The 22,878-nt window shown below is 45.1% G+C and overlaps 1 protein-coding gene across 8 annotated transcripts in view; it reads left to right on the plus strand.

Annotated features, from left to right (window-relative positions):
• Window positions 1–7,802: 7,802 nt before the first annotated feature.
• Window positions 7,803–22,878, plus strand: part of CAST (calpastatin) — a 67,466-nt gene continuing 52,390 nt past the window's right edge. For 3 of the 8 annotated variants that reach the window (XM_074569107.1, XM_074569112.1, XM_074569104.1), the window contains exons 1-2: window positions 8,085–8,171; window positions 15,263–15,328. In XM_074569107.1, coding sequence (XP_074425208.1) covers window positions 8,142–8,171; window positions 15,263–15,328 — 96 coding nt within the window. In that variant the 5' untranslated portion in view covers window positions 8,085–8,141. Of the gene's footprint in view, window positions 7,966–8,084; window positions 8,172–15,262; window positions 15,329–22,878 lie in introns of those variants that run through there. The other 5 variants (XM_074569110.1, XM_074569106.1, XM_074569111.1 and 2 more) reach the window with 3 other exon arrangements.

Here is a 22,878-nt window from a genome sequence, read left to right on the forward strand (position 1 = left end):
AGAGCAATCCCAGTTTCATATTTTCTCACACTTCTGGAACAGGAAGGAATTTCCTGCAAAGCAGCGCCGCAATTTTCCATAAAACATTTATGTACCAGCCTGTACTTACTTTGACTTCCTTTCTGCTGATCTGACTGCAAGTTGTGCCTCTTAAAAAGCAGCAATTGTATATTAATCTAAGAGGCCCGTGAGACTCAGTCCAGCAGGGAGCACACCGTCGCCAGTGGTGAAGAAGAGCTTGAACCATGCAACTGAGAAAAGATCAGAGCAGGGAAGTAATGGCAAAGCAGTAGACGGCTACAACGGATTCCGGGATGTCACACTGTAAGCAGAGCTCTTTTTTGAAGATTTGGTTATTAATATTAATGCAGCTTTTAACATGTTAGTCTGACTTTCAGATGAGGCACTAGTCAACCAAGTTAAGTGCAGGATGAACCAGACACTAACAGGCTGCTAAATGCACAGCATCCACCAACCTTCATTGAGCCGATCTGCAGCTATTCAGCAACACGATGCTCTCCGGAGGAACAGCATTGTCCGCTCTTTCCCCTGTTTCTGGGCATATCATGCAACTGTGATTGGCAAAGTATTCGACAATGTCTTTTTTCTAACTCTAGAGTGTCCTTAATAAATTGTTTGTGTGTGTATATATTTAAAATGTGTACATGATTGCATGAATGTGTGCATCTGCACACAAATACGTCTTGCAGACATCGTTATGCCATTACACATGGCTGCATGGTTAGATGAAAACCACAGTTAGGTTTCTCGCGGCTGGCACACTGGAGAGGACAAGCTATATAATAACTTTTCTTCGTTGTTGATACAGTCTGGTTTTTAAGCTTGATAATCAGAACAGAAATGTGGTGTGACCAAAAGGACTGTGCATAAACAAACCTCAGGGTCAATGCCCTTATCCACGACAAACACCCTGTGTGACCCCGGACGCTCCTCAGTCCTTCTGAACCTCAGTTTACCAGCAGCAAACACAACGGCCTCCCCCAGAAATGTGAACGAAAGCCTGGGGTCCTCGAACCCTGCAGGATTTGGGGATGTGTTACAAGTCATGAGACCTGCCAGAGGCCAGCACTGTAATTTCCTTCTCTCTCAACAGGAATTTCTTGTTTGCCAGAGGTTTTTTCACAACCTCTCACAAGTGCAGAGGGAAATACTATGGAAGTACTCTTGTAATTACTGATGTCTTGTTTCATGGGCAGCTGATGAAAGTGTATGAGAAGAGGCGTCACTGCCCAGCCAACACAGCATCGGGGAAAAATTTACAAACCACCAGTGGGAAGGAAAAAAGACATTTAGCAGCGTTGGCAAAACAGCGTTTTGTGTTGTCTAACAAGTGGCAGTGCCCAGTACTCTGCCAGCAGCACGCTCCTATAAGTGCCCAAGGAGCAGCCACAGAAATGACTGTCATTTGCAGTATTAAGAGAGCGATGGCCGCTGTGTGCTGCCGGTGTCACTGGTAACTACAGCTGATACCCAACTGAAGGCTTGTGCTGTGGCTACTGCTTACGAAGGCTGAGTGGAGGCAGGTGGCAGAGATTTTTTTCTCCCTTTCCTGGCCCTAGAGATTCTCTGAGGTTTCTATCCAAATTCTATCTTAAGCTCAATATTTTGTTGTGTAAGTCCAGGGTAAATTATATCTTTCAGTGCTGTTTTGCTTTAAATTATTATTGGTTAATGTTCACTCATTAGTCTTTTATTTTACCTGGGAATCATGGGAATATTGGTTAGGGATACAGTGCATTACATCATGTACAAAATAGTTGCGAGACGGACATACAAATATGTTTGTATAAATCTATATACATACTATATATAAAGCAGTCAAGTGTTGGTTTTATTTTTGCTTTTGGATTGTAAACTGTACTTTAATCTGTCTTGGGCTTCTTCAGCCCTAATTGCATGTGTATCTGTGCATGGGTAAGACAGTGAGAAAAAGAAAACATAAAATAGAAAAAGAGATGTGGTATCACGCAAAACCTTTTCTTCATTACCCTGGGATGACTCATCGAAAGTCACCCACATAAGTGATTTACTGCGTCTTTACAAACCAATAGAAACAATTTTTACCGTGTTTTACAGAACGCGTTTTAGAAAACCACAGCTATTTTTCATAGCCTGTCCCCTGCGAAGTCTCTGTTAAAACCAAGAATCCCAGGATTAATTTCATCTGAAGGAGAGCGTTGCCCTGAGGGGGCCACTGCGAACCTTGATGACTGCAGATAAGTGCAGTGTTGCACTGGAGGGAACCCTATTACTCTCAAGGAAATCATTGTTTCTGTGGCAAATGGAGATTAAGTGAGAAAATGCCCAAGAAGCACACTGAAGTTTTAATCTCCTGCATGGGTTGTATGATTTGCAAGATACAGCATTGACACAAATAAAAACATTTTGCATTGTTTTCTGCACGTTGAAAACATAAACTGTGTTTAAAAGCTATTTATTTTATTTTATTAGCATGATTTTCTGCTGATTTTGAAACTTTCTAGTGTATAAAGACTTCAAAATTTACTTCTAAACAGGGATTTTTTTTCATTTCACCTCACATGCAGCTCTACAAAGTTCTCCTTATCTGCAGTTTCTAGTTATAGACTAATCTAAGCCTACAGTTTGAGAACCTGAGAGAAATGGTATTGTCATTTCCACATGTATAAATCTTGCATTCAGCAGAGTTCTTCCAGGTTTATAAAAATCAGAAATGTCTTAGGTGTCCTGGTTTGAGGACATTTTGCTGTAATTTCATAAATTAGCGTACACTTGAGAGAATATACCTCATCTCAGGCAAGCTCTTCTGAGACAAATCCAGCAGACAGAAAGGAGCTGCAGGTTTGCCACTCCCACATAGCTGCGATGTTTGACATTCACTGGGGTAACGCCTAGCTCATCGTGCTGTACTTCCTCTTGGGCTCGCTTTGGAGTCATAACCTCGACTGTTTGTGCCTGTATCCAGGCCAGAGAAATGCCTGTGATTTGCTAAAAGCTGAATTTATACTGAAACAAACCAATGATTCGAAGCACACGTTCTCAAACTGGTTCCAAATCAACAGCTAGAACTATTCTGGGGATACGGTGGTCTCACCTCAGCTGCCTTGAATCTCTGCCGACTCCGCAAGCTGACAGCACTGTTTGGCTTCCCCAGTAGAAACTGTCTGTGGAGGCAAGAGAGCAACAAACATGAGGAGGCAGAACAAAGTCCTGTATGATGAAGGCTACAACTTTATTTTTTTTTCACTGACGGTTGTATCTGATACATTCTGCTGAAGCTTTGGGATTTGCCCTATTTCAGTGTAATGAAGCAGAACACCGAGATAAATAAAAGCTTTTGTACCTATCACCCAAATTCAGCACCAGTGATTATTCAAAGTTAATTTCAAAGGGTTTTTTTTGTTGTTGGTGGTTTTTTTTTTTGTTTGTTTGGTTTTTTTAATGAAGGCCCAACTCAGTATTTAGGGATTTACAAAATAACAAAACCCAAGGAAAACACTGATTTTCTCTTGTTTGGTGTCAAAGCTTGGGAATTCTGTGTGTGGAAAGGAAATTTCCATTCAGCAGTGGGATGGAGTCCAACAGGAAATCTTCAAAGCACACTAAACAATCAGAGGGCATACCATTTATATGATAAAAGAGAACATGTTTATAATATGTACAAAAATATGGGTATCAATATATACGTAAATAAGCCTTTCTTTTCAATAGTGAGGATTTGAATTATTGCTTTATAGAGCAAGGAGGTTACCAAACTGTTTGCTCTTACCAAGAAATAGAATTTCCGTAACTGAAAACTCCAATTTCCACTTACTAAACAGTTTGTGAACAAAAACAGTAGAAGAAGAAATGAAATGTACTTGTCTGTCTTTGTTATTGTTGGTGTGTTAAAACAGGGTGGGACTGAATGCATCAGATTAAAAAAAAAAAAGTAAATCCTGATGGTTTTGGGAGGAAGAGAACAGAAAGAAAACTTGTTAGAATTTTCTTGGTAGACCAGAAGAAGAGGAGGAAAGAGATTAAACAAAGAACTTGTTTGACTGGTTTTTATCCTTACTTTTAGACTTTTCTAAAACTACCCTAGATAAAAATCCAATTACACAAGAGATTTTGTACTTTATTTTGTAAATTTGGTGAATGACTCATAAGCTTGCAGTAGTACTATTATGCAAGTTATACTAATAAAATATGTATGCTTGGCAAAAATTTCATCCAATCTTGCCAGAATTTTGAGAACCTTTTTATTCAGAGGCATTTGACGTCAACTGATGCCCTTTGGAGACAGAGTACGGTAGGGAAAAATGAGTCTGTGATTCTGGATTCCATTTTTAGACTCCCAATACCTTGGATTAAATGTAAATGTATCTGTGAAACATCTCTCTAAATGGCTATTAAAAGCATACCAAATGTTTTAAAATACTTGTTTACATTACACATTATCACAGTAAGGAACCTGCGCTCCTGACAAGGCCACCTGCTGTTGCTCCAACCCATACACATGGAACAAACATAGGTCTGGACTATCCGTCGTCTCCTGCACCTGTTTCTGACCAGCCCTGTGCAGAACTCCGCTACCAGTGACACGTAAAATCTCAGTAGGCTTTAGCGGGTGTGTTCACTTGCAGGTGCTGTGAAGGAATAAGTAGAATAGGCAACAGAAAATACAGTATGACTTTGAAATTACACACCTGCATGCTACTGAAAGCTGCAGGAAAAACTTACCTTTTCCTGATTAAAGATAGTAAGTGTCCGACTGACTTGGATAATTGGTAGCACCTCCGCCACTCGGATGCCCAAATCCTTACACAAACGAGCAAACTGTTGGAGTGGTGTTTAGGCCTGCAGCAGTTCAAGAGCTGACTCAGGCACCCAACAGCTGAGATCACTTGCGTTAGGGGAACAAGTACCTGCTTTTCATTCCCCTGGTAAATGTGTGCTGTCTACATCCTTTCTGTATAAAAGTAATCTAAACCAGTTAAGAAAAAATTTATGCAGAAGTTGCCAATAAACAATGGTTTCTTCAAGCAGTGGCAAACTGGAGGAACCTTCTAATAGAAACAACAGTGCCAACACCTTTGCCCCGAAGCAAGATTTCCTTGCAAGGCTGGAGCCCAGTTGGTTTCCAGAACACTGCAGAAGCACGCAGTGGCTGTGGGAACCGGAGTACGTGGCTGGATGGCTCCAGTCTGCCATTATGCCGTGCTCAAATCTCATCTATATGCCTAACTTCTTACAAGGAGAGCTTAGAATTGATGATGTGTTTCTGGATCAGCAGAACCCTCAACACCCAGCGTGATACAGACCGACATCACCAAGGATTTCATGTATTACTGCCTCGTTACTGTGCAGCTCCACAATTCCAATTACTGTCAGCTCCGGTTGCTTGTCACCAGGCACGCAGCAGCCAGAGTGGTGAAGCAGAGCAAAGGCTTCCCAGCGCAGCGTGCCAGCAGGGAGGGTCTGCTGCCTGCAGCCGAGGAATGCAGTACAATCTGTTAGACCTGTCAGAGTGACCCCAGGTAAAACAGCACACAAGAGCCTCGTGTGAAAGTCATGCATTAAGCACGTCCCTTGCCTTCCTCTCCTCCGGAGCACCCTGCCGAGATGGATGGCGTTATAAGCTGGTCCCATGTAACTCCTTTACAATTCCATGGCCAGATGCAATACAGAGCTTCGGTAAAGGCTGTGTACTTAAAATTTTAGGCAAGTCACCCATCGAGTGGAATGCCAAACCCATACATGTCACAGACCGAAACACTTCAAAGGCCAGCCATAAATCTGCGTGGAGCTACTCAGAAAGGAAAAGCAGGGACAGCTTTAACCTGTCCTTCCTCTCTGGAGATTAAAGCCGTTCTCCAAGGCCTCGAGGGGTTCACCCTCGCCCACTCGTCTCCTTCTCTCCGTCAGACAGGACAGGGCGTGAGCACTAATTAGGTTTATAGACTTCCCACCAAGTGACTTAGTCCTTCTGCTTCTTCCCCGGAGGAAGCAGGGAGTAGTTGCTTAGGTGGTGAGCATTCCCTAGAGACTCGGATACTTTTCCTTCCTCCTGCTCATAGACGTGGCCTCCTCGCATGTGCCCATGTCCAGGAACCGCCACTGCTGGGACCTCTTCGGAGTAATAGCACCCACCCAACGCTGTGCCACCCAGCCAGCCTGAGCCTGGGATCCCCTGGCACAGAACACCCTGAACACCTATTTTACTTGAGCTGCGCACAAGCAAGACCTGGGTGAGACAAATCTGGTGAACCGTGCCAGTTCCTGCACACAACCCCCATGTGTGAGCGCTACACACGGCTTGGCAGTTACTGCACTTTGAACCCCTTCCACTGCAGGTTGACTTCATGTCATTAACCACATCGTTCTTGCCATAATGCTTCAAGAATATTTGCCATACTACTCAGTCACAGTTCATTTCTTTACCAAGGTGGCCTCGGAGAACCTCTTTTGGTAAAAGATTAATTTTTCATGCCAGCTATATATCCACACAAACAGGAGCCTTGCCCAAACCATTCCTACTTATGGAGGATTTTCCAGCTGTTGATGAGGGAGGTTTGGCCATGCTGAATCTTCCTTCAGCTTTGTGAAAAATAGCAAAGGTATTGTTGGCTTTCGCCATAATAACAAGGCTATAAATCTTTGACTTATAAGGATAACTAACCTTTAGTAAATTAGGAAACATGAGAAACCTCAAAGATAACAACTAACAGCAACTATGAAGAAAAACATCATGAAGAAAAACATCCGAGAGAAACAAAAGAGAACTTCTCCAAAGACTCCACAAGTGATTAACAGAAGGAAACAGATGCATGGGAAAAGGGAACTGAAGATCATGGATCCTCAGAAACAATTCAGAAGGAAACACACAAATAGAAGAGAAAAGGGACTAATAATAATCAATCATTATAAACAATTACTCTGTCTAAAAGAGGGAATACGTATGCAATATTGAATGTATATAAGACATGGTTGAAGTGTTAGCTGGTGTGCCGCTGACTTGAGTCACGCACCCAGCGCTGTGCTTTTGCTTTATTGGCTTTGTCCCTATAATAAAATAAGTGCCATTTCTGTTTAAGGGATCTGGCTATTTATTACAAGCTTTGACCGACCACTGTCTGTTCCGGCGGTGTTTTGGAAGAGCCGTCGGTACATCCCAGGCAGCTCATTTGTGTGAAGGCTCACACGGACAGGGACATTCGGGACCTACTCTCAAAAAACCATCAGACCTTGAAAGCTTTTCCACTGAATAACCCGAGCTGCGGTACATCCTCCTGACGTGACCGTTAACACATCGACCCACAGGATGCGTGACCCACACGGAGACCGAGGGCGCTGGCATGTCGGGATGGCGTCCCTTGCCTTCTGTGCCATTTCAGGCCCAGGTGACAGCCAAGGCCGGAGGCTGGTGGAGGAGCCGGGATGTCAGGGAGCCAGAGGAGCCGCAGGCGCTGCTGCCCAGCTCAGTCGCCGAGGGTGCCCTGAGAGGGCAGGATCCCTGCCGGGAGCTGCCTCAGCCCCAACCCGAGGGCCGCGCGTCCATACCCAACGCTTTCCCGAGGGGAAAGGCTGAGGGTCCGACTTTCGTGAGGAAAAGGAAGGCGTCTGTGCATTTTTTTACCACAAAACACCCTTTTTTTAAAGTTTCGGCCAAGCGTTGTCCCGCCACCGGCGCTGGCAGGGCGCGGGGCGCCGGGGGCCGCCGCCCCAGCCCGGGCCCCTCCCGACCGCCTCAGCCCGGGCCCTGCCGCCGTCCGAAGCGCGCCCCCCCGCCGGCCCCCCCACCGGCCCCCCCGGCCCCGGCCGGAAGGGGAGGGACCGGCCGCCGAGCGGGACGGCAGGGCTGCGGCGCCGGGACGACTGCTCGCCACCACCGGCAGCCCCCCCCGCCCGCCTTCCCCGGGGCCCGCAGCAACGCCGGGGGCAGGCGGCAGGGAGCCCGCCGCCATGTCGCAGCCCGGAGCGGCGGTAAGGCGGGGGTGCGGGCGTGTGTGGGGGATGGCGGGCCGCGGGCACTGGTCCCGCCGGGGCTGTGGGGCGGCGGGGCCTGGCGGAGGGGCGGGTGCCGCCCTGGGGCGGTGGCGGCTGCCGGGGCGCGGCCCGGGCCGGGCGGCGCGGGCGGTTGAGGAGCGGCGGGCAGCGCCATGGCCTTCGCGCGGTGGTGGTACGCCATGGTAAATAGGGGGGCTGCGGCCGTGGGACCGGGACCGGGGGTGAGGCCGGGCCGGGCGGGGAGGCCGGGGGGCGGCCGGGGGGCGGCCGGGAGTGGGGGGCTCCGCGGGCGGGGTGGCCCGCAGGCTCCCTCCCCGCTCCGGGGGCAAGGCTTAAGAAGGGATAAGGAAAAGGATTTTGTGGTGACTGGCGGCAAATCAGCGCTTTTTTTAAACGCTCGCGCAGTAGAGTTTCAGGTCAGATGAGAACTTGGTGTTCTCTGGCGCTGCTTCCGTAATCCCTGTGCCGTCTTTTACAGGCGACTCTGGAAAATCTGCTTTTTCGTGCTGTTGGCTGTTTTCGTAATTTTCTGAATACTGCAAGCGCGCTAGCTGATGAAACTACCACACAGCCATTTGCAACATAAGGCAGAATTTCTATATAAGTCCCAATTTGTATGGGATTGTTTTGGCTTTGGAAAAAACTCCGCAGTGTGCCTTTTTTCAGCAACATGTTCTTAACTGCAGGTAGGTGGTGGAGTTGCCAGGAATAGTCCTCGTTTGCCAGCGACTCCCTAAGTAAACCACAGCCCTCTGATGGCTCCGTGCGGTTTGGCTGGTCTTAGGTCACTACTCTAAATTACCATGACGAACCTGCAGTTGCCTTAAAAAGTCTTCTTTGTGATTTATTAGTCATATGAGGAAACGGTTGGTCGCACTATGGAGTGGTGAATAAAAGTTTGCGTTCTGTTAAAGTTTTACAGAAAGTATGCATTGTGTAAGGTGGCTTTCAGAGAAAATATCACTTTAATGTGTTTACTAAATAGATAATCAGGCAGATTAAATCTGTTGAATCTATGATTGTGCTTTTAAATTGCTCTAAGTAGCTCGGATCAGTGTTTACTAATGTTTTCAAGTACCGTTCCTTCTGTCAAGTCAGATCAGTGATGGAGGTGACACAAAGTCGCAAGGAGGAAAGTTTGGGAACTGCTGCATTAAGTGATGACACAAATGTTAAATGCCTCGGTAGTCCCGGGTCACTGAATCTAGGGTAAAAAAAAATACTAAGGCAACATGACTACCTTTGATCAGGTAAGGAAATCTCTCCTCCACGTGATCCATTGGAAACCCATTGTCGCAGGTGTTGGCAGCAGCGTAGGACCTGTGGGCCTCCACGTGAGACATGCGTCCTCTTGTCTCATGCACGTGTGTCACACAGGACAGTTTCTGCCTGGAAGACCTTGTGGCCTAAAGGATGAGTAAGCAAAGCAGAAAAAGTGGGAAGGAGGAACAGATGCAAAAGTGATTTACTGGTTGCTCTACCAAGGTTTTTACTGGCTAGTGTATTTAAAGGAGAACAGAATGTCTGTAAGATGAATCTAGTTTTCACCTTTCTATTCTTTACATTGCTTGATTTTAGTTCCCCCGAAACCTCTTTCCGCTGGCAGTTTTCTGAGCAGCATCAGATATCTCCGTCTTCCCAATTTCAGCTGAAAATGAAGGCCAAACTCCTATCCGCATAAAAGCATATCTGCTTTAGTATCTGTAATGCAAAGTTGGTTGACTTCAGCAGAGAATCTTGCAAGGAGGCTTCCCTTCTCACCTAGTTGCTGAGCATGTTGTCACTGCAGTCCTCTGAGATGTTGTGCAATGGCTTTGAACCAAAGGCTCATTAATGCTGATGGGGCTCCCGAGGTTTAGAAGGAATTTTTTGAAGCAAGAACTTTAGCTGAGGTCTGACTATTGCAAGCACAGGCTGAGAAAGCAATTGTGTGTTCAGTTCTTAGTATTTTGCTCTGTGCTTTTGACCTAGGCCGGTTACTTTATGAATGTTCTTTGACTCAGAAGTTAAAAGGTCTGTCTGTAAAATAATATATATGAAGGACAAAGGGGTCCAGGAAGGCTGGACATTTTTCAAGAGGGAAATCTTTAAGGTGCAGGAGCTGGCCATCCCCATGTGCCATAAGATCAGCCAGTGGGGAAGAAGACCAGCCTGGCTCAAACAAGAGCTCTGGCTGGAACTCAGAAAAGTTTATGGCCTCTGGAAGAAGGGACATGGCACTGAGGAAGAGTACGAAGATTACATGAGGCTGTGCAGGTAGAAAATCAGAAGGGCCAAAGCCCAACTAGAATGTAATCTGGCTACTGCTGTAAAAGACAATTAAAAACGTTTCTATAAGGAGGACTAAGGAAAATTTCCATCCTTTATTGGATGTGGGGGGAAACATAGTGACCAAGGATGAGCAAGAGGCTGAGGCACTTAATTCGTTCTCTGCCTCAGACGACTTTAATAGTAAGACCAGTTGTTCTCTGGGTACCTAGCCCCTGAGCTGGACAATAGGGACAAGGAACAGAATGAACCCCCCATAATCCAAGAGGAAATGGTGAGGGACCCGCTACATCACTTAGATACACGTAAGTCTGTGGGGCCGGATGGCATCCACCCCATACGCTCACCAAGCCACTTACCGTCATTTACCAGCAGTCTTGGCAAACCAGGGAGGTCCCAATTGACTGGAGGTTAGCAAATGTGATGCCTATCCACAAGAAGGGTCACAAGGAGGATCTGGGGAACTTCAGGCCTGTCAGTCTGACCTCAGTGCAGAGGAAGGTTATGGAGCAGATCATCTTGAGTGCTGTCACACGGCACATACAGGACAACCAGGCGATCGAGCACAGTCAGCATGGTTTATGAAAGGCAGGTCCTGCTTGACAAACCTGATCTGCTTAGTGGATGAGGGAAAGGCTGTGGATGTTGTCTCCCTAGACTTTAGTGAAGCCTTTGACATAGTTTCCCACAGCATTATCCTGGAGAAGCTGGCTGCCCATGGCTTGGATGAACATACGCTTCACTGGGTGAAAGACTGGCTGTCTGTCTGGGCCCAGAGGGTGGTGGTGAATGGAGTTAACTCCAGTTAGGGGCCAGTGATGAGTGGTGTTCCCCAGGGCTTAGTACTGGGGCCAGTTCTCTTTAATATCTGTATCAATGACCTGGATGAGAGGATCAAGTGCACCCTCAGTAAGTTTGCAGAGGACTCCGAGTTGGGCAAGAGTGTTCATCTGCTGGAGGGCAGGAAGGCTCTACAGAGGGATCTGGACAGGCTGGATGGATGGGCCAAGGCCAATAGTGCGAGGTTCAACAAGGCCAAGTGCCAGGTCCTGCGCTTGGGTCACAACAACCTCATGAATGCTACAGGCTGTGGGAAGAGTGGCTGGAGAGCTGCCTGGCAGAAAAGGACCTGGGGGTGTTGGTCAACTGACGGCTGAATAGGAGCCAGCAGTGTGCCCAGGGGGCCAAGAAGGCCAACAGCACCCTGGCTTGTGTCAGGAATAGTGTGGCCAGCAGGACTGGGGCAGTGACCACGGTCCCCCTGTACTCGGCACTGGTGAGGCTGCACCTCAAATACTGTGTTCAGTTTTGGGCCCCTCACCGCAGGAGGGACATTGAGGTGCTGGAGCGAGTCCAGAGAAGGGCAATGGAGCTGGTGAGGGGTCTGGAGCACAAGTCCTTTGAGGAGTGGCTGAGGGAGCTGGGGGTGTTCAGCCTGGAGAAGAGGAGGCTGAGGGGAGACCTTCTCGCTCTCTACAGCTCCCTGAAAGGAGGGGGCAGCCAGGGGGCGTCGGGCTCTTCTCCCAAGGAACAGGCGATGGGACAAGAGGAAACGGCCTCAAGTTGTGCCAGGGGAGGTTTAGATGGATATTAGGAAAAATGTCTTCACGGAAAGGGTAGTCAAGGATTGGAAGAGGCTGCCCAGGGCAGTGGTGGAGTCGCCATCCCTGGAGGGATTTAAAAGCCGGGCAGACGTGGTGCTGAGGGACATGGGGTAGTGGTAACATGGCAGTGCTGGGTTAATGGTTGGACTTGGTGATCTTAAAGGCCTCTTCCAACCAAAACAATTCTATGATTCTGTGATTCTATGAGTAGTGTCATGGTATTTTCGTTCACTGTAGAACAGGATGAAGATCTCAGGATAATCTTTCTTCTTCATGGTACTTCTCTGTGTATTTTGTGGAGACGCGATTATGGGTAGGTTTGCGTGTTTAGTAAAGTTTGAAAATAATTTGGGCCAACTTAACAACTATAAGGAATGGTTGTTAGCTCGCTAGTTAAGCTGGAAATGTAACTTCAGCTGTTCACCCACTATTTGTGTGACAGAGCTGGAGCTTCTCTTGTCCACTGTCTTGGTTGTGGATATGTTTCTTTGGCATTGGAAGGAAAGATAAGTGTTAAAGAGTGCCCAAAGGAGAAGTCAACTTTGTCATCCACTTGGGAATGTAAAGGAGCAATGCATGCATACTGTCTAAGAAAACTGGAGTGTAGTCTCCTGTAAGCAAACTGATTTATTTGCTTTATTTCATTTTTATATTTAACTTTTTACTAGAAGGTTCAAAGCTTGGAGATACAGAGCAAAATAGAGGTGTTGAAGGGCATGTTTGAAACAGGGTCCCTTCTCATGTCTTAAGCATCTGCTGTTCAGGGAAGCAGCATAATCTTCTCAGAAGGTGTATTAGGAAGTTGTGCTTTCCAAGCTTACCTCCTCAGGATGGCAGACTTTCAAGTGAGGTAATACTTTCATAGACTGTTTTATTATCTGAGGCCAGAGCGTATCAGCACTTGATGTGTACACAGTGTGTGAGGCCAGCTCGCTGGATAAAAAAATTACTTTGGTTGGGCCCATATGTGCCTTGTTCCTGTGGTTAAAATAAGCAGTCTTTGGCTTTTAAGTCAAAGTCTCATTGTTAGTGGTGCTGTTTGACATAACCTTTTGGAGAGAAGATGGCATGCATTTAATTTCTCTCCAACTTGAGTTTAGGGTGGCAAAGTTGTGGTCCTTGTCCTGTTCCGTTTCTTGTCCTTTCTGGCCAGTGAAGCCACCCTGGGGTGCCTCAGGGACGTGGAATTGATATTCTGCTTGAAGGGAGGTTGAGGGAATCCTGCCAGCCCCCTTGACCTCCTCTCTCTGCAGGCAGTGCAGGCTGCTGTACCTGACTGCCTGGTCTGAGAAAACAGAAGCGTCTGCTGAGGCAGGCAAACGCAGAAGACTTGACACGCAGGAGGGGACACTCTGAGCTCCACCCGCCCGCTCAGACACGGTGTATATTCCCCCTGAATAGTCCTGGGACTGGGCGTCTTATTGATGCTCTGTCTGTCTGGTACAGCTTTCCTTGGTGTGAAGATGAGGAGGTGGACTTAGGGAGGAAGGGTAACACCAGATTTGACCCTGGTAAAAGTCTGTCGCACTCAGTAGGAACTAAGTAAGGCTTCTCCGTTCTTTGACATGGTTTAATAAAACAACAAAAAAAATCTGGGCTTTAATTGGTGTTGCTGCTTTTTAAGCTATGTCCAAATTTGAAACAGCAAGTCAATAAAAGCAATAAAATACATGCAGTGTATAGAAAGACATGCTTGCTGTATTAGCTGGATTAAGGGTACCACTTGGCTTTTAGAGTGTTGTGATGCCAAGAGCATTTGTTTAGGAAGAGAGCCTGGCTGCACAACAGAGTTTTGCTGTGCGGGAGCTGTAGCTCCTGAGCCTCATAGCAGTGCTGTCTCTGGAGTTTCACTTTGTCATCAGGAGCACACTCACTGACATTGCTTTTACTGGTATGTATGTGGTGTGCTTTTATGGTAGCAGTAAAAAGCACAGGTAACTGGGTTAATTGTGTCTATACTGAAAGTGCTATTACGGGGCAGTGAGTCAATTCATCTCTTACCTGAAAAGCCAACCTATGGGACTTGTTTTTCCTCTGAAGAGGCACAATTGGAATATGAGAATAGCACTTTCAATTTTAGAACTTGTCAAGTATCTTAGTAATGCCCAAACTCATTTTAGAAACTTGAATTATTAGAGGTTGTCTAGAATAATTTTTGAAATTTTTGTCAGGTACCACCATAATGGAAACAGATTAGAGACATGCTATTTTTTTTATGTTTAGTTTTAAATTTTCATTCAGCTGTAGTATTTTCCCAGCCTGTCTGCTGACGTGCTCGAGCACGTTCCTGTTGCTGATAGTGCAGTGGTACATGGATCATTACTTTCTCCCTATAGCCATGTAAAGAAAAATCTGCGGGAACTCATTACTTCAGTGAGTTAGCAAACTTTACCTCCTGCTGCTCAGTCCTCAAAACAGAAGGGAATAAATCGGCCTCAAATCATCTCCTGTCTTTACTTAAAACAAACCAGACATGAATCCTCATTCCCAGATGTCTCTGTTTCTGTGGGAAGTTACACCAGCTGAGATATTAGATAATATCTCTATTATGTTGCCGTTTATATTCATGGTAAAATTTCTTGCTTTTAACTTTTTTTTTTATTCTGAAGATTAAACAATATGCTTTTGAAAAAGATTTGTTGAGGGACAGTATTAACTAATTCTGAGAGACGCAGAGACTAAAATGTGCGCTGTATGCCAGTGTGCATGCTGAAGAAACTGTACGTTGCCATATGTGGGGAGCAAGTGGGATTGCACATCAGGTTATGTGAAAGCAAGAGCTTTAAAGTCTTGGAGGGGATCAAAGAGGCGGGAGGTTTGGGGAACCTGGAAGAACTGTATTTCCTAATGTGCACCTGTGTCTGAACTATTACAGCATTTGGTTTTTGTATATGAGCAGCTGAATTCTAGAAATCGTAGTAATAGCTTTCTTTCAGGTTAGGAGGGCTGGGCATCGTGAGCATTTTAACGTGTCTGAGGAAAGGTCAGATGTTGGAGCAGATGCTTGTAATTGCACACGTTGTGTTGATCTCTCAGAGCTGTTCTGTTTCTGCTGAAGCCTGTGGGACTGACAGTGTTTATGAAGCAGGTATTGGAGAGGGCTGTGCTGGTGAGGAGTGAATGACAAGCATATTATCTTCCAGCACTTTTCACAAGAACAGTCAAGTTACATGTGCTGCCCTGAAAGTCATGACTTCCTGACTGATTTCACCTGAAGTTATACAGCAGGTCATGTAGAAATCCTGTCCAATACTGAGAAAGAAAACTTACAATGTTCCCATCTGTTGTATTGCAGTAGGTGGAAGGAATCACACATGCACTAAGATATTTGGGGTATTCTCTACGTAGAAGGTGTAATTTGGGATCTTATTAACTACACATCTTATTTTCTCTACTTACAGCATGGTGACAAGAAGGCAAGTGGAGCTTCTTCCACATCAGGAGAGAATAAAGGAGAAGCAGCAGAGGTAAATTCAAGTGTTTGAACATATGAAAAAGAAAAGTTGATAGTGAATTTTCCCCTATACAGACCTTTGTCTTTTGATGGCAAAGTGGTAGTTTTCAGGTAATCAGCCGGTGACTGTAGTCACTCATTATTCGTTCCAGGAATGTATAGTTTTGTCTTGTGCTGCTGAGCAGCCTACTGAAAATTTTTCTTTGCTCATCCTTTCACAAATACTTCATGTTAGTATTGGTGGAAATGATCTGAGTGGGTGTGTCTATGCTGCAGTGCAGTTACCCTTTGGGACACGTCTGGTGGTCCTGGTTTTTCGGTTGTACAGAAGTACAGATGAGATGAGTACACTGTGATGCTTTCCACCTTGTCGGCACCCTGGCTTTTCTTCCAAAAATGCAAATCCAAATTCATACATATATGTTGCTTGTCTGGGCCATCTCCTGACACACCTGCAAATATGTGGTCAGTACTGTATTTTAGAAAAAAATACTTATTTTTTGAGATACTGCCTCCTCAGGAACTGGTATTTACAGTTCAAGGGTCCCTGCTGGGTTATAACATTGAGTTTACACAAATGACTTCATAGTCTGAGCGTAGCAGCTGTGGCTGTTGTTAACAATCATAAGCCATATGGGTTGTGGGCAGTGTTAGGGTCAGTACCTTGAAGGGCCTCCTCTCTCCCAGCAGCTCCAAGCCCTGTCAGCCACTCAGAGGTAGGTCCTTGTGTGCTGCAGCGAGTCGGGCTGGTATTGCAAAGAGAAGGTGTTGTCCACACCAGGACGCGAGCGCCAGTACTGCTCGTTAGTTCACCAACAGCCTCTGCCGTGGCAAGCAGGAGCAGTGCTTCCCCAGGGAAGGCTAACAGCAGGTTCGGGAAGAGAAGAATTTGTGGTGATGTCTGTTACTAGTTGTCTACTTGTTGGCTTCAAATGTCAATCACTGATACATGGGAGACAGAAATAGTTGTGCCTGATACCTTGTTAATAGCAGAAGCTATTTGGACAATGTCTAAACTGTGGTGTGTTTAACTGCACTGCAGATCAACACCTGTGAATGTTTTTATTACTGTCCTCTGAAGGAGATGATTAGAGCAATTACCTTTCTTTCCTGGTCCCAATACCAAGAAAGGCTTGGCTAGCCTGGGAACACGTTCCTCCTTTCCTCTCTAGACAGTTTATTTTTTTTCTTAAATAGCATTATTCTTTTAGTTCAGTTTAGTTGTTAGTTTAATGCCAAATTCTTTGACTGCAGGTTGTAGCTCTTAATATAGAAGTGCTGACTTCCTTGTGGGAAGGGTGGGAGTTGAAGCCTGTAGTTTGGGTTGTGGAGTTGCTGTTTCTGACCTCTCACTGAGAAGATCTGCTTCTAGCTAGCAAAAGAAGGCTGTCACTAAGTTTATTGTCCTGGTGCTTTTACTTTATGAGTCCTTAGAATACTGCGTGTATATTTCCTCTTGTGAATTTCTTGATATGTTTGAGTTGTTTCATTGGCTTTACAATGCTTAAAAGTGAAAGTAGATCAAAACACTTTCGTGTAGGCCCATTGAACAGCATTAGGGCCGCCACGGTTCACATCAACCTCCAAAACACTCTGATATTTTAAGCAGTTGAGGTAGCAACTCAAAATCTTTGTGCAGATTTCCCAAGAGTCTTCAATGTTATATTTTTGTTTAAAAGTTTAAGGTTATTTCTGTAGTCTTCAGTTTTTGAAGCAGAAATTGATAATCCGCCTGTAGATGGCTGTGGACACCCTTGCCTAGAATATTGAGTTTGTGCATCTGCCTACTAGAAAAGGTTTAGTAATGCATTATAAAAATGACAAGGAAATACAAAGGTCTTTGAAGAGTTCATATTCATATTGAAGGGAAAATTGCAAAAGCCCTTGTGCTCCTTGTTTAGCTAAAAATAACAATAAACGACTCTGTCTCTCAAATTCTTTGAGTACATAGTCCCGAAGGAGTGAGAGAAGGTGAGTAAAGCTTTGAGAAGTAAAGGTAGGAAAGGTCTGACACAGGTTTGAGTAGAAGACACTAATTAGCCACAGCATCAAGGAGAACTCAAAACAGGTGCTGTTAAGGTGTACAATAGGCTTCTTAAACCTTTCCTTCTTGGAAACTTAAAACTAGATTGAAAAAAACACTGGAGAGGCTGACACTGGTCCCACAGCTAGAACTTGCTGGAAGAGGCAGACAGCAGGTGAATTCAACTGCCTGTCTTGGTTGGATGTAAAGGGCGCATACAGTCCTTCCCTGCTTCTCTTCCCAAGGGTCCACTCTCACCTCTTCTCCTCAGTGGCCAGAAACGTAAAGCTTACCACAGTACTGAGGTTCCGACTGATGCTTCTCTTCCTTCTAGAATACTGAATTTAGCCTGTTCAGTTTCTGAAAACAAAAGCTAAGATGTGTCCTTAAGGCTATATGCCCATTTTACTTTAACTCTCAACCTTCACAGTAGCCTGTGGTAGTTACTTGGAAGCCCTTTGGTTGCACTAGTAGTCGGTGCCATTGCATCTAGCACAGGAAAGAGGTGTTTCGGGAAGGGATAGGACTGTGATACCCTGCTTTACAGGGCCATGTTGTGCTTGGAAAGGTGAATCTCCTCCACTTCAGTACTTAATGTATGTTATCAAAGGAAAGATACTGTCAGTGGTTTGCCTCATTTCAGCAGCGCTTCTCAGACTTCAGGTCTAGACAGGCTGGGGGACTTACTTGCTATAGGAATGGTCAGCTTTAGGTTGAGGTGCACGTAATCTGTCAGTCTAATGATGAGCAACTGAAGGTGTATCTGTACATGGTGTCTTGTAGAAATAGGCAAAAGATTAGCTGGAGGGACAGAACTGGAAACTGCAAGTGTGTTAGAATACATAATTGAAAGATCAGGCAGTTCTTTATCAGTGTAGTTGACAGTGAAAGTGTGTGTGCTATGGTTGTATTGGGCACTGTTCAAGGACAAAGGTTCAAGTCACAAGGATATACCTTAAGTCTTTGTGTCTTGGGTTTCAGAACCTTACATCTGATGAATTCACATTCTGAGGAGAATCAGACACTTCTTGAGAATCTAAATCAGCTTTAATGAAATGTTTTCATTCTTTGTGGATGTGTGTGTCGTGGATGTTAACAGAAAAGAAATGATGGTTGCTGGAATTGGTGGTTGCTCATGCACTTGAAGCTGCTGCATATGTTTGCAGCTGGGATGCACCTGCCACCCAGTAGAAGTGAGTGATGTGCTGCTGTTTTCCCATCTCTTCCTCTGTTTTCTCGCTGTGTTTTGACATTGTGGTCGTGAGTCAACATGTTTGCAGCATGCCGTTGCAAAGTGTATGCGATAGGAAATTTCCTTTCTTCTCCTTCCCTCCTGATGTTCCAAGGCTTTTAGCAATTTTGTATTTAAAGGGTTAGCATGTGAGACACAACTGGTGGGGTTTTCCTTTACCTCTCATCTTCACATCAACTTCAGCTTAATGTGTCCTTCCAGCAATTTGAGATCAGTTCAGACTTTGTGTGCCATCAAGGCATTAGTGCTCTAGAAGCTTTTGGGTGCTAAAAGATAAGAGATAGTTAAGAAGTCCCTGGACCACAAATTGTTTGTAAGAGGGTTAACATGTACCTAACCTGTTTCTACATCACTGTTTTTGTATTCTTTTATATCTGCTGTTGGCTACTGCTAGGGACAGGGGAATGGCATATGTGACACTTTGGCCCGCCTCAGTAAGATGGGTCTTGTGTTGTAGTGAGTTGTATGGTCCTGCTGCCCTCTTCTTGAATGCTGTGTTCAGTATTGCCCCTTCAGAGGGCTGCCCTTGAGGGCACATAAGATTGATGCAGACCAGACACTCATTCTCCTCTGAAAACCACATAACTCTGTTTTGAATTGATTCATGCTTGTGTTATTAACTGCATTCTATAGTAAGACCTATTCTTGTTTTACTGTTGTAGAGGGAAATACCAAGGAGAGCTTCTGTATCAGTCTAAAAATCTAGCCTTCGTACTGCTGGTGTCTGAATGTAAAAATGTAGTTTAAAAGGAGGATGGAGCCATATATTCTAGGAATTTGAAGCCTCAGTTTAGAGTGGGGCCACGTTTTACCAGGTAGGGAATGAAACAAGACACTCCCTAGTGCGTCCTGCCATTTCAAGTCATGCTTTACAGCAGTCCAGACAAAATATTTGCTGCTTACTCAGCTCATTATTCTTTATTTAACAGGAAATACATTCTTTACTTTTAGTTGATGACAGTGATAATTGGCGTCGAAGCATTACTATCCTTTTAGAATTCATTCTTTGCTCTAACATCAGGATTTCTGTGATAACTTGTAATCCTGATGCTTGTGATGCAGGATTCCTTATCCAGAAAAAGCATTAGAGTTACGCGGAGCCCAGGGGCATAATGGTGAGTAAAGACATGATGACTGGTAAAAATCTGTTGGGGTATCCACTATGTGTCTGAATTGCGAACGTGCATAAGTAACTTTGATTAGAGCCTTTGTGAGGTTTCTTTCTGCTTTGGTACCAAATTATTTATTTTAAAGTGCATTGTTTGTTTGTTTATTTTTTTCCCCCTGCACAGGTGTCCGGCAGATGTGTCTGCCCAGACATGCCGGGGACACCGGTGGAGGAGCAGAGGTGTTCTGCGGGGTACAGCACTGGCTTTCTTGCCTGTCTTCCTTTGCTGTTTTGGTTCTTCTTCAGCTACGATGCAAAAATAACATTATTTCAGTTAAATTTTAATACTCGTTGGGAGCTGTTGTGACGTGAGGCTCTTCCTGCCATAGGAAGAAATGGAGTGTGATTGCTGCCCAAGCAATTCTTGAATGAAAGATTGAAAGCTGGAGGCTGAAATGCTGCTTATGGTTGTCAAAAGCATTTCCAGAACAGAGATTGCATGTTCTTTCCTCATGTGGTACTTTTTTTTTTTTTTCCTTAAAACACCTGTACCATATGCATTCTCATTGCAATAGTATAATGAACACTTGAATGTTATAGTCCAATATTCCTAGACACCAGTCTTAAGGCATGTCTTTACTTGGAAAATCTAAATATCAAAGGGATATGTATTTTATCTTCCCTTTGTTAAACATGGGGAAAGTAATATTCCACTCTGAAACAGTGTTTTTGGTTTTTGTTTTGAAGCCACTGCTAATAATGAAAAGTAGATTATGGGTACCTGTATGCCACAGCTTTTATTCCTTCACATGCAATTCTGTATGGGTTCTTGATTATTCTAATTCATTTCGTAAGGAAGCTATGCTTTGATAATTCATTAGCTCTGTCATTATCAGGTTGGGAAGCAAGGTGTGAGTACAGCTTCAAGGTGATTCTTCAGCTGATTGTGTCAGACTGTCACAGAAAAACTCATCCGCTTCTTGAAGGGGGAGAAGGTGTCAGCGGCTCCGATGGATTTGTTCATAAAGTGTTGGAGCTGGTTTGCCTGGAGGGAGCATTGTGTGGAGGATGCTGGGAAGTACATAACATCATTATTTTAATAAGCTTAAAAGAAGGATGAACCGAGTAGCATGATGTGGCCAATTTTTATGCTTTTACAAATGTATTAAGGGGTAGATATCAAAGAAGTTACTATTGAAAGGTGACCCTGGGAACTGAAATATATTACTGTACTTAGCCTATCATGGTCAGCATTCGCTAAAGAATACTAATGTGATGTTGTGGCTTAACTCTCCATGTAGCTTATCTCCAGGAAGTCTTTCTCTACTCTAAAGAATAATTTATTTGCTTCTTTTCTGTCTTCTACCTGTACAGCAGTGGAGCCTGCTGTTCCACTTACAGTGAAACAGAGAGATGTTTGTGTTAACATTTTTTTTCTTTATACTGTTTAATAGATTAACATAAGTTCATGCTCAGAACAAGGATTTATTTAAGTCTAGTATTAGGTTTTTTTTTCTAGTTCAGACTGGGGGGAAAAAAACAGCTAGCCTTGTGCCTGAAATTTTTGAGTATGTTGGTAGCTGTCATAAAAACTCATTCTGCACAACAGTACATTATTTGTGGATTTTCAGAGCTTCACAGTTATGTTAGACATAGTTTAGGTACCAAAGGTAGGTCCTGAACACCATGAGGTCCTGAACCAAGGGCTGAGCCTGCACTAGAAATCAAGAGCTGTGATGCTGAAGGCATACCCAGAATACTAACCCAGAATTTTTGATTTTTTTTTTCCTTTTCTTTTTGAAAATAGAAAGGTAGCACTTAAAATTTTGTGTTTCTTCAGCAACCTAGTAAGTTATTTAAAAGTTGAAGCGTTGGTGGATGATGCTTATTACCGAGCTTTTAATGCACTACATCAGAGACAAAACCTAAGGCATTCTGCATCTCAGCATTGTCCCTAGGAAACTGTAATGCATCACACCTTTGTCACCTGCCTTCAGGAGCATTGTCACCTGGGGCTGGAAGACCGATGCTTTAATTAAAAATGTTCATTGTGATGGGGGTTGAAGGGTATGTGAAAGGAGAGTGTCGGCCCTTTAAAGTGTGTCTGGTCAAAGGAGCCATAAGAAGAAAATTCGGAGACAAACCTGACCGACGTGATGAGGGAGGCTGTGACAAGAGGAAACCTGGTCAGTGGCACCAGTTGGACATGTGGAGTGGGAATATGAGAGAGATCTTGAGGTGCTGGAGCGAGTGCAGAGGAGGGCAGCGAAGCTGGTGAAGGGCCTGGAGAATAAATCTGATGAGGAGCGACTGAAGGAGCTGGGACTGTTTAGTTTGAGGAAGAGGAGGCTGAGGGGAGACCTCATCGCTCTCTACAACTACTTGAAAGGCCGTTGTAGAGAGGTTGGTGCTGGTCTCTTCTCACAGGTCATTAGCGATAGAACGAGAGGGAATGGGTTCAAGCTGCAGCAGGGGAGGTTTAGGCTGGACATTAGGAAAAAATTCTTCCCAGAAAGAGTGGTCAGACACTGGAATAGGCTGCCCAGGGAGGTGGTGGGGTCACCATCCCTGGATGTGTTTAAGAGCGGTTTAGATGTGGTGTTAAGGGATATGGTGTAAGGGAGAACTGTGTAGAGTGGAGATGATGGTTGGACTCGATGATCCCAAGGGTCTTTTCCAACCTAAATGATTCTATGAGTCTGTGATGTTTATCTTTTCAACTGGGTGGATAAGGAAGGGGAGGGAGACAGATGCGCGGACACCTAAAACCTGAGAAATTAGTGTCAATGAAGACAACAACCAGAAACAAACCTGGTAAGCCACACTAGTGGATGGGCTCTCTGGAAAATGCAGCAAACCGTGACTTTGTAACTGGTGAGGCTGGAAGCCGGAGGCTCCAGGATATTTGGAGGGGTTTGGTGGGATGGTGCTAGCTGGTGGGGCGATGTGCAGGTCACAGCCTGGTGCCGGGAGGGCGAGGGTGTGTGTCCTCCCCAAAACGGGTGTGCGTGTGTATTCACTGGCAAAGCTGAAGCGGGACCAGCAGGTGAGTGGGGACCCTGGGTCTGGGCAGGGTGTCAGGCGGGCAGAGGGTCCGTGCTGGTTTTGGGGGGACCCACGAGTGTGGGGTGCCTGTGGGACGTATGTGTGAGTGCTGTGTGTTGGCAGCGAGCACTGGGC

This window comes from Larus michahellis, chromosome Z (genome assembly GCF_964199755.1).
Source record: "Larus michahellis chromosome Z, bLarMic1.1, whole genome shotgun sequence".
Classification (NCBI taxonomy): Eukaryota; Metazoa; Chordata; class Aves; order Charadriiformes; family Laridae; genus Larus; species Larus michahellis.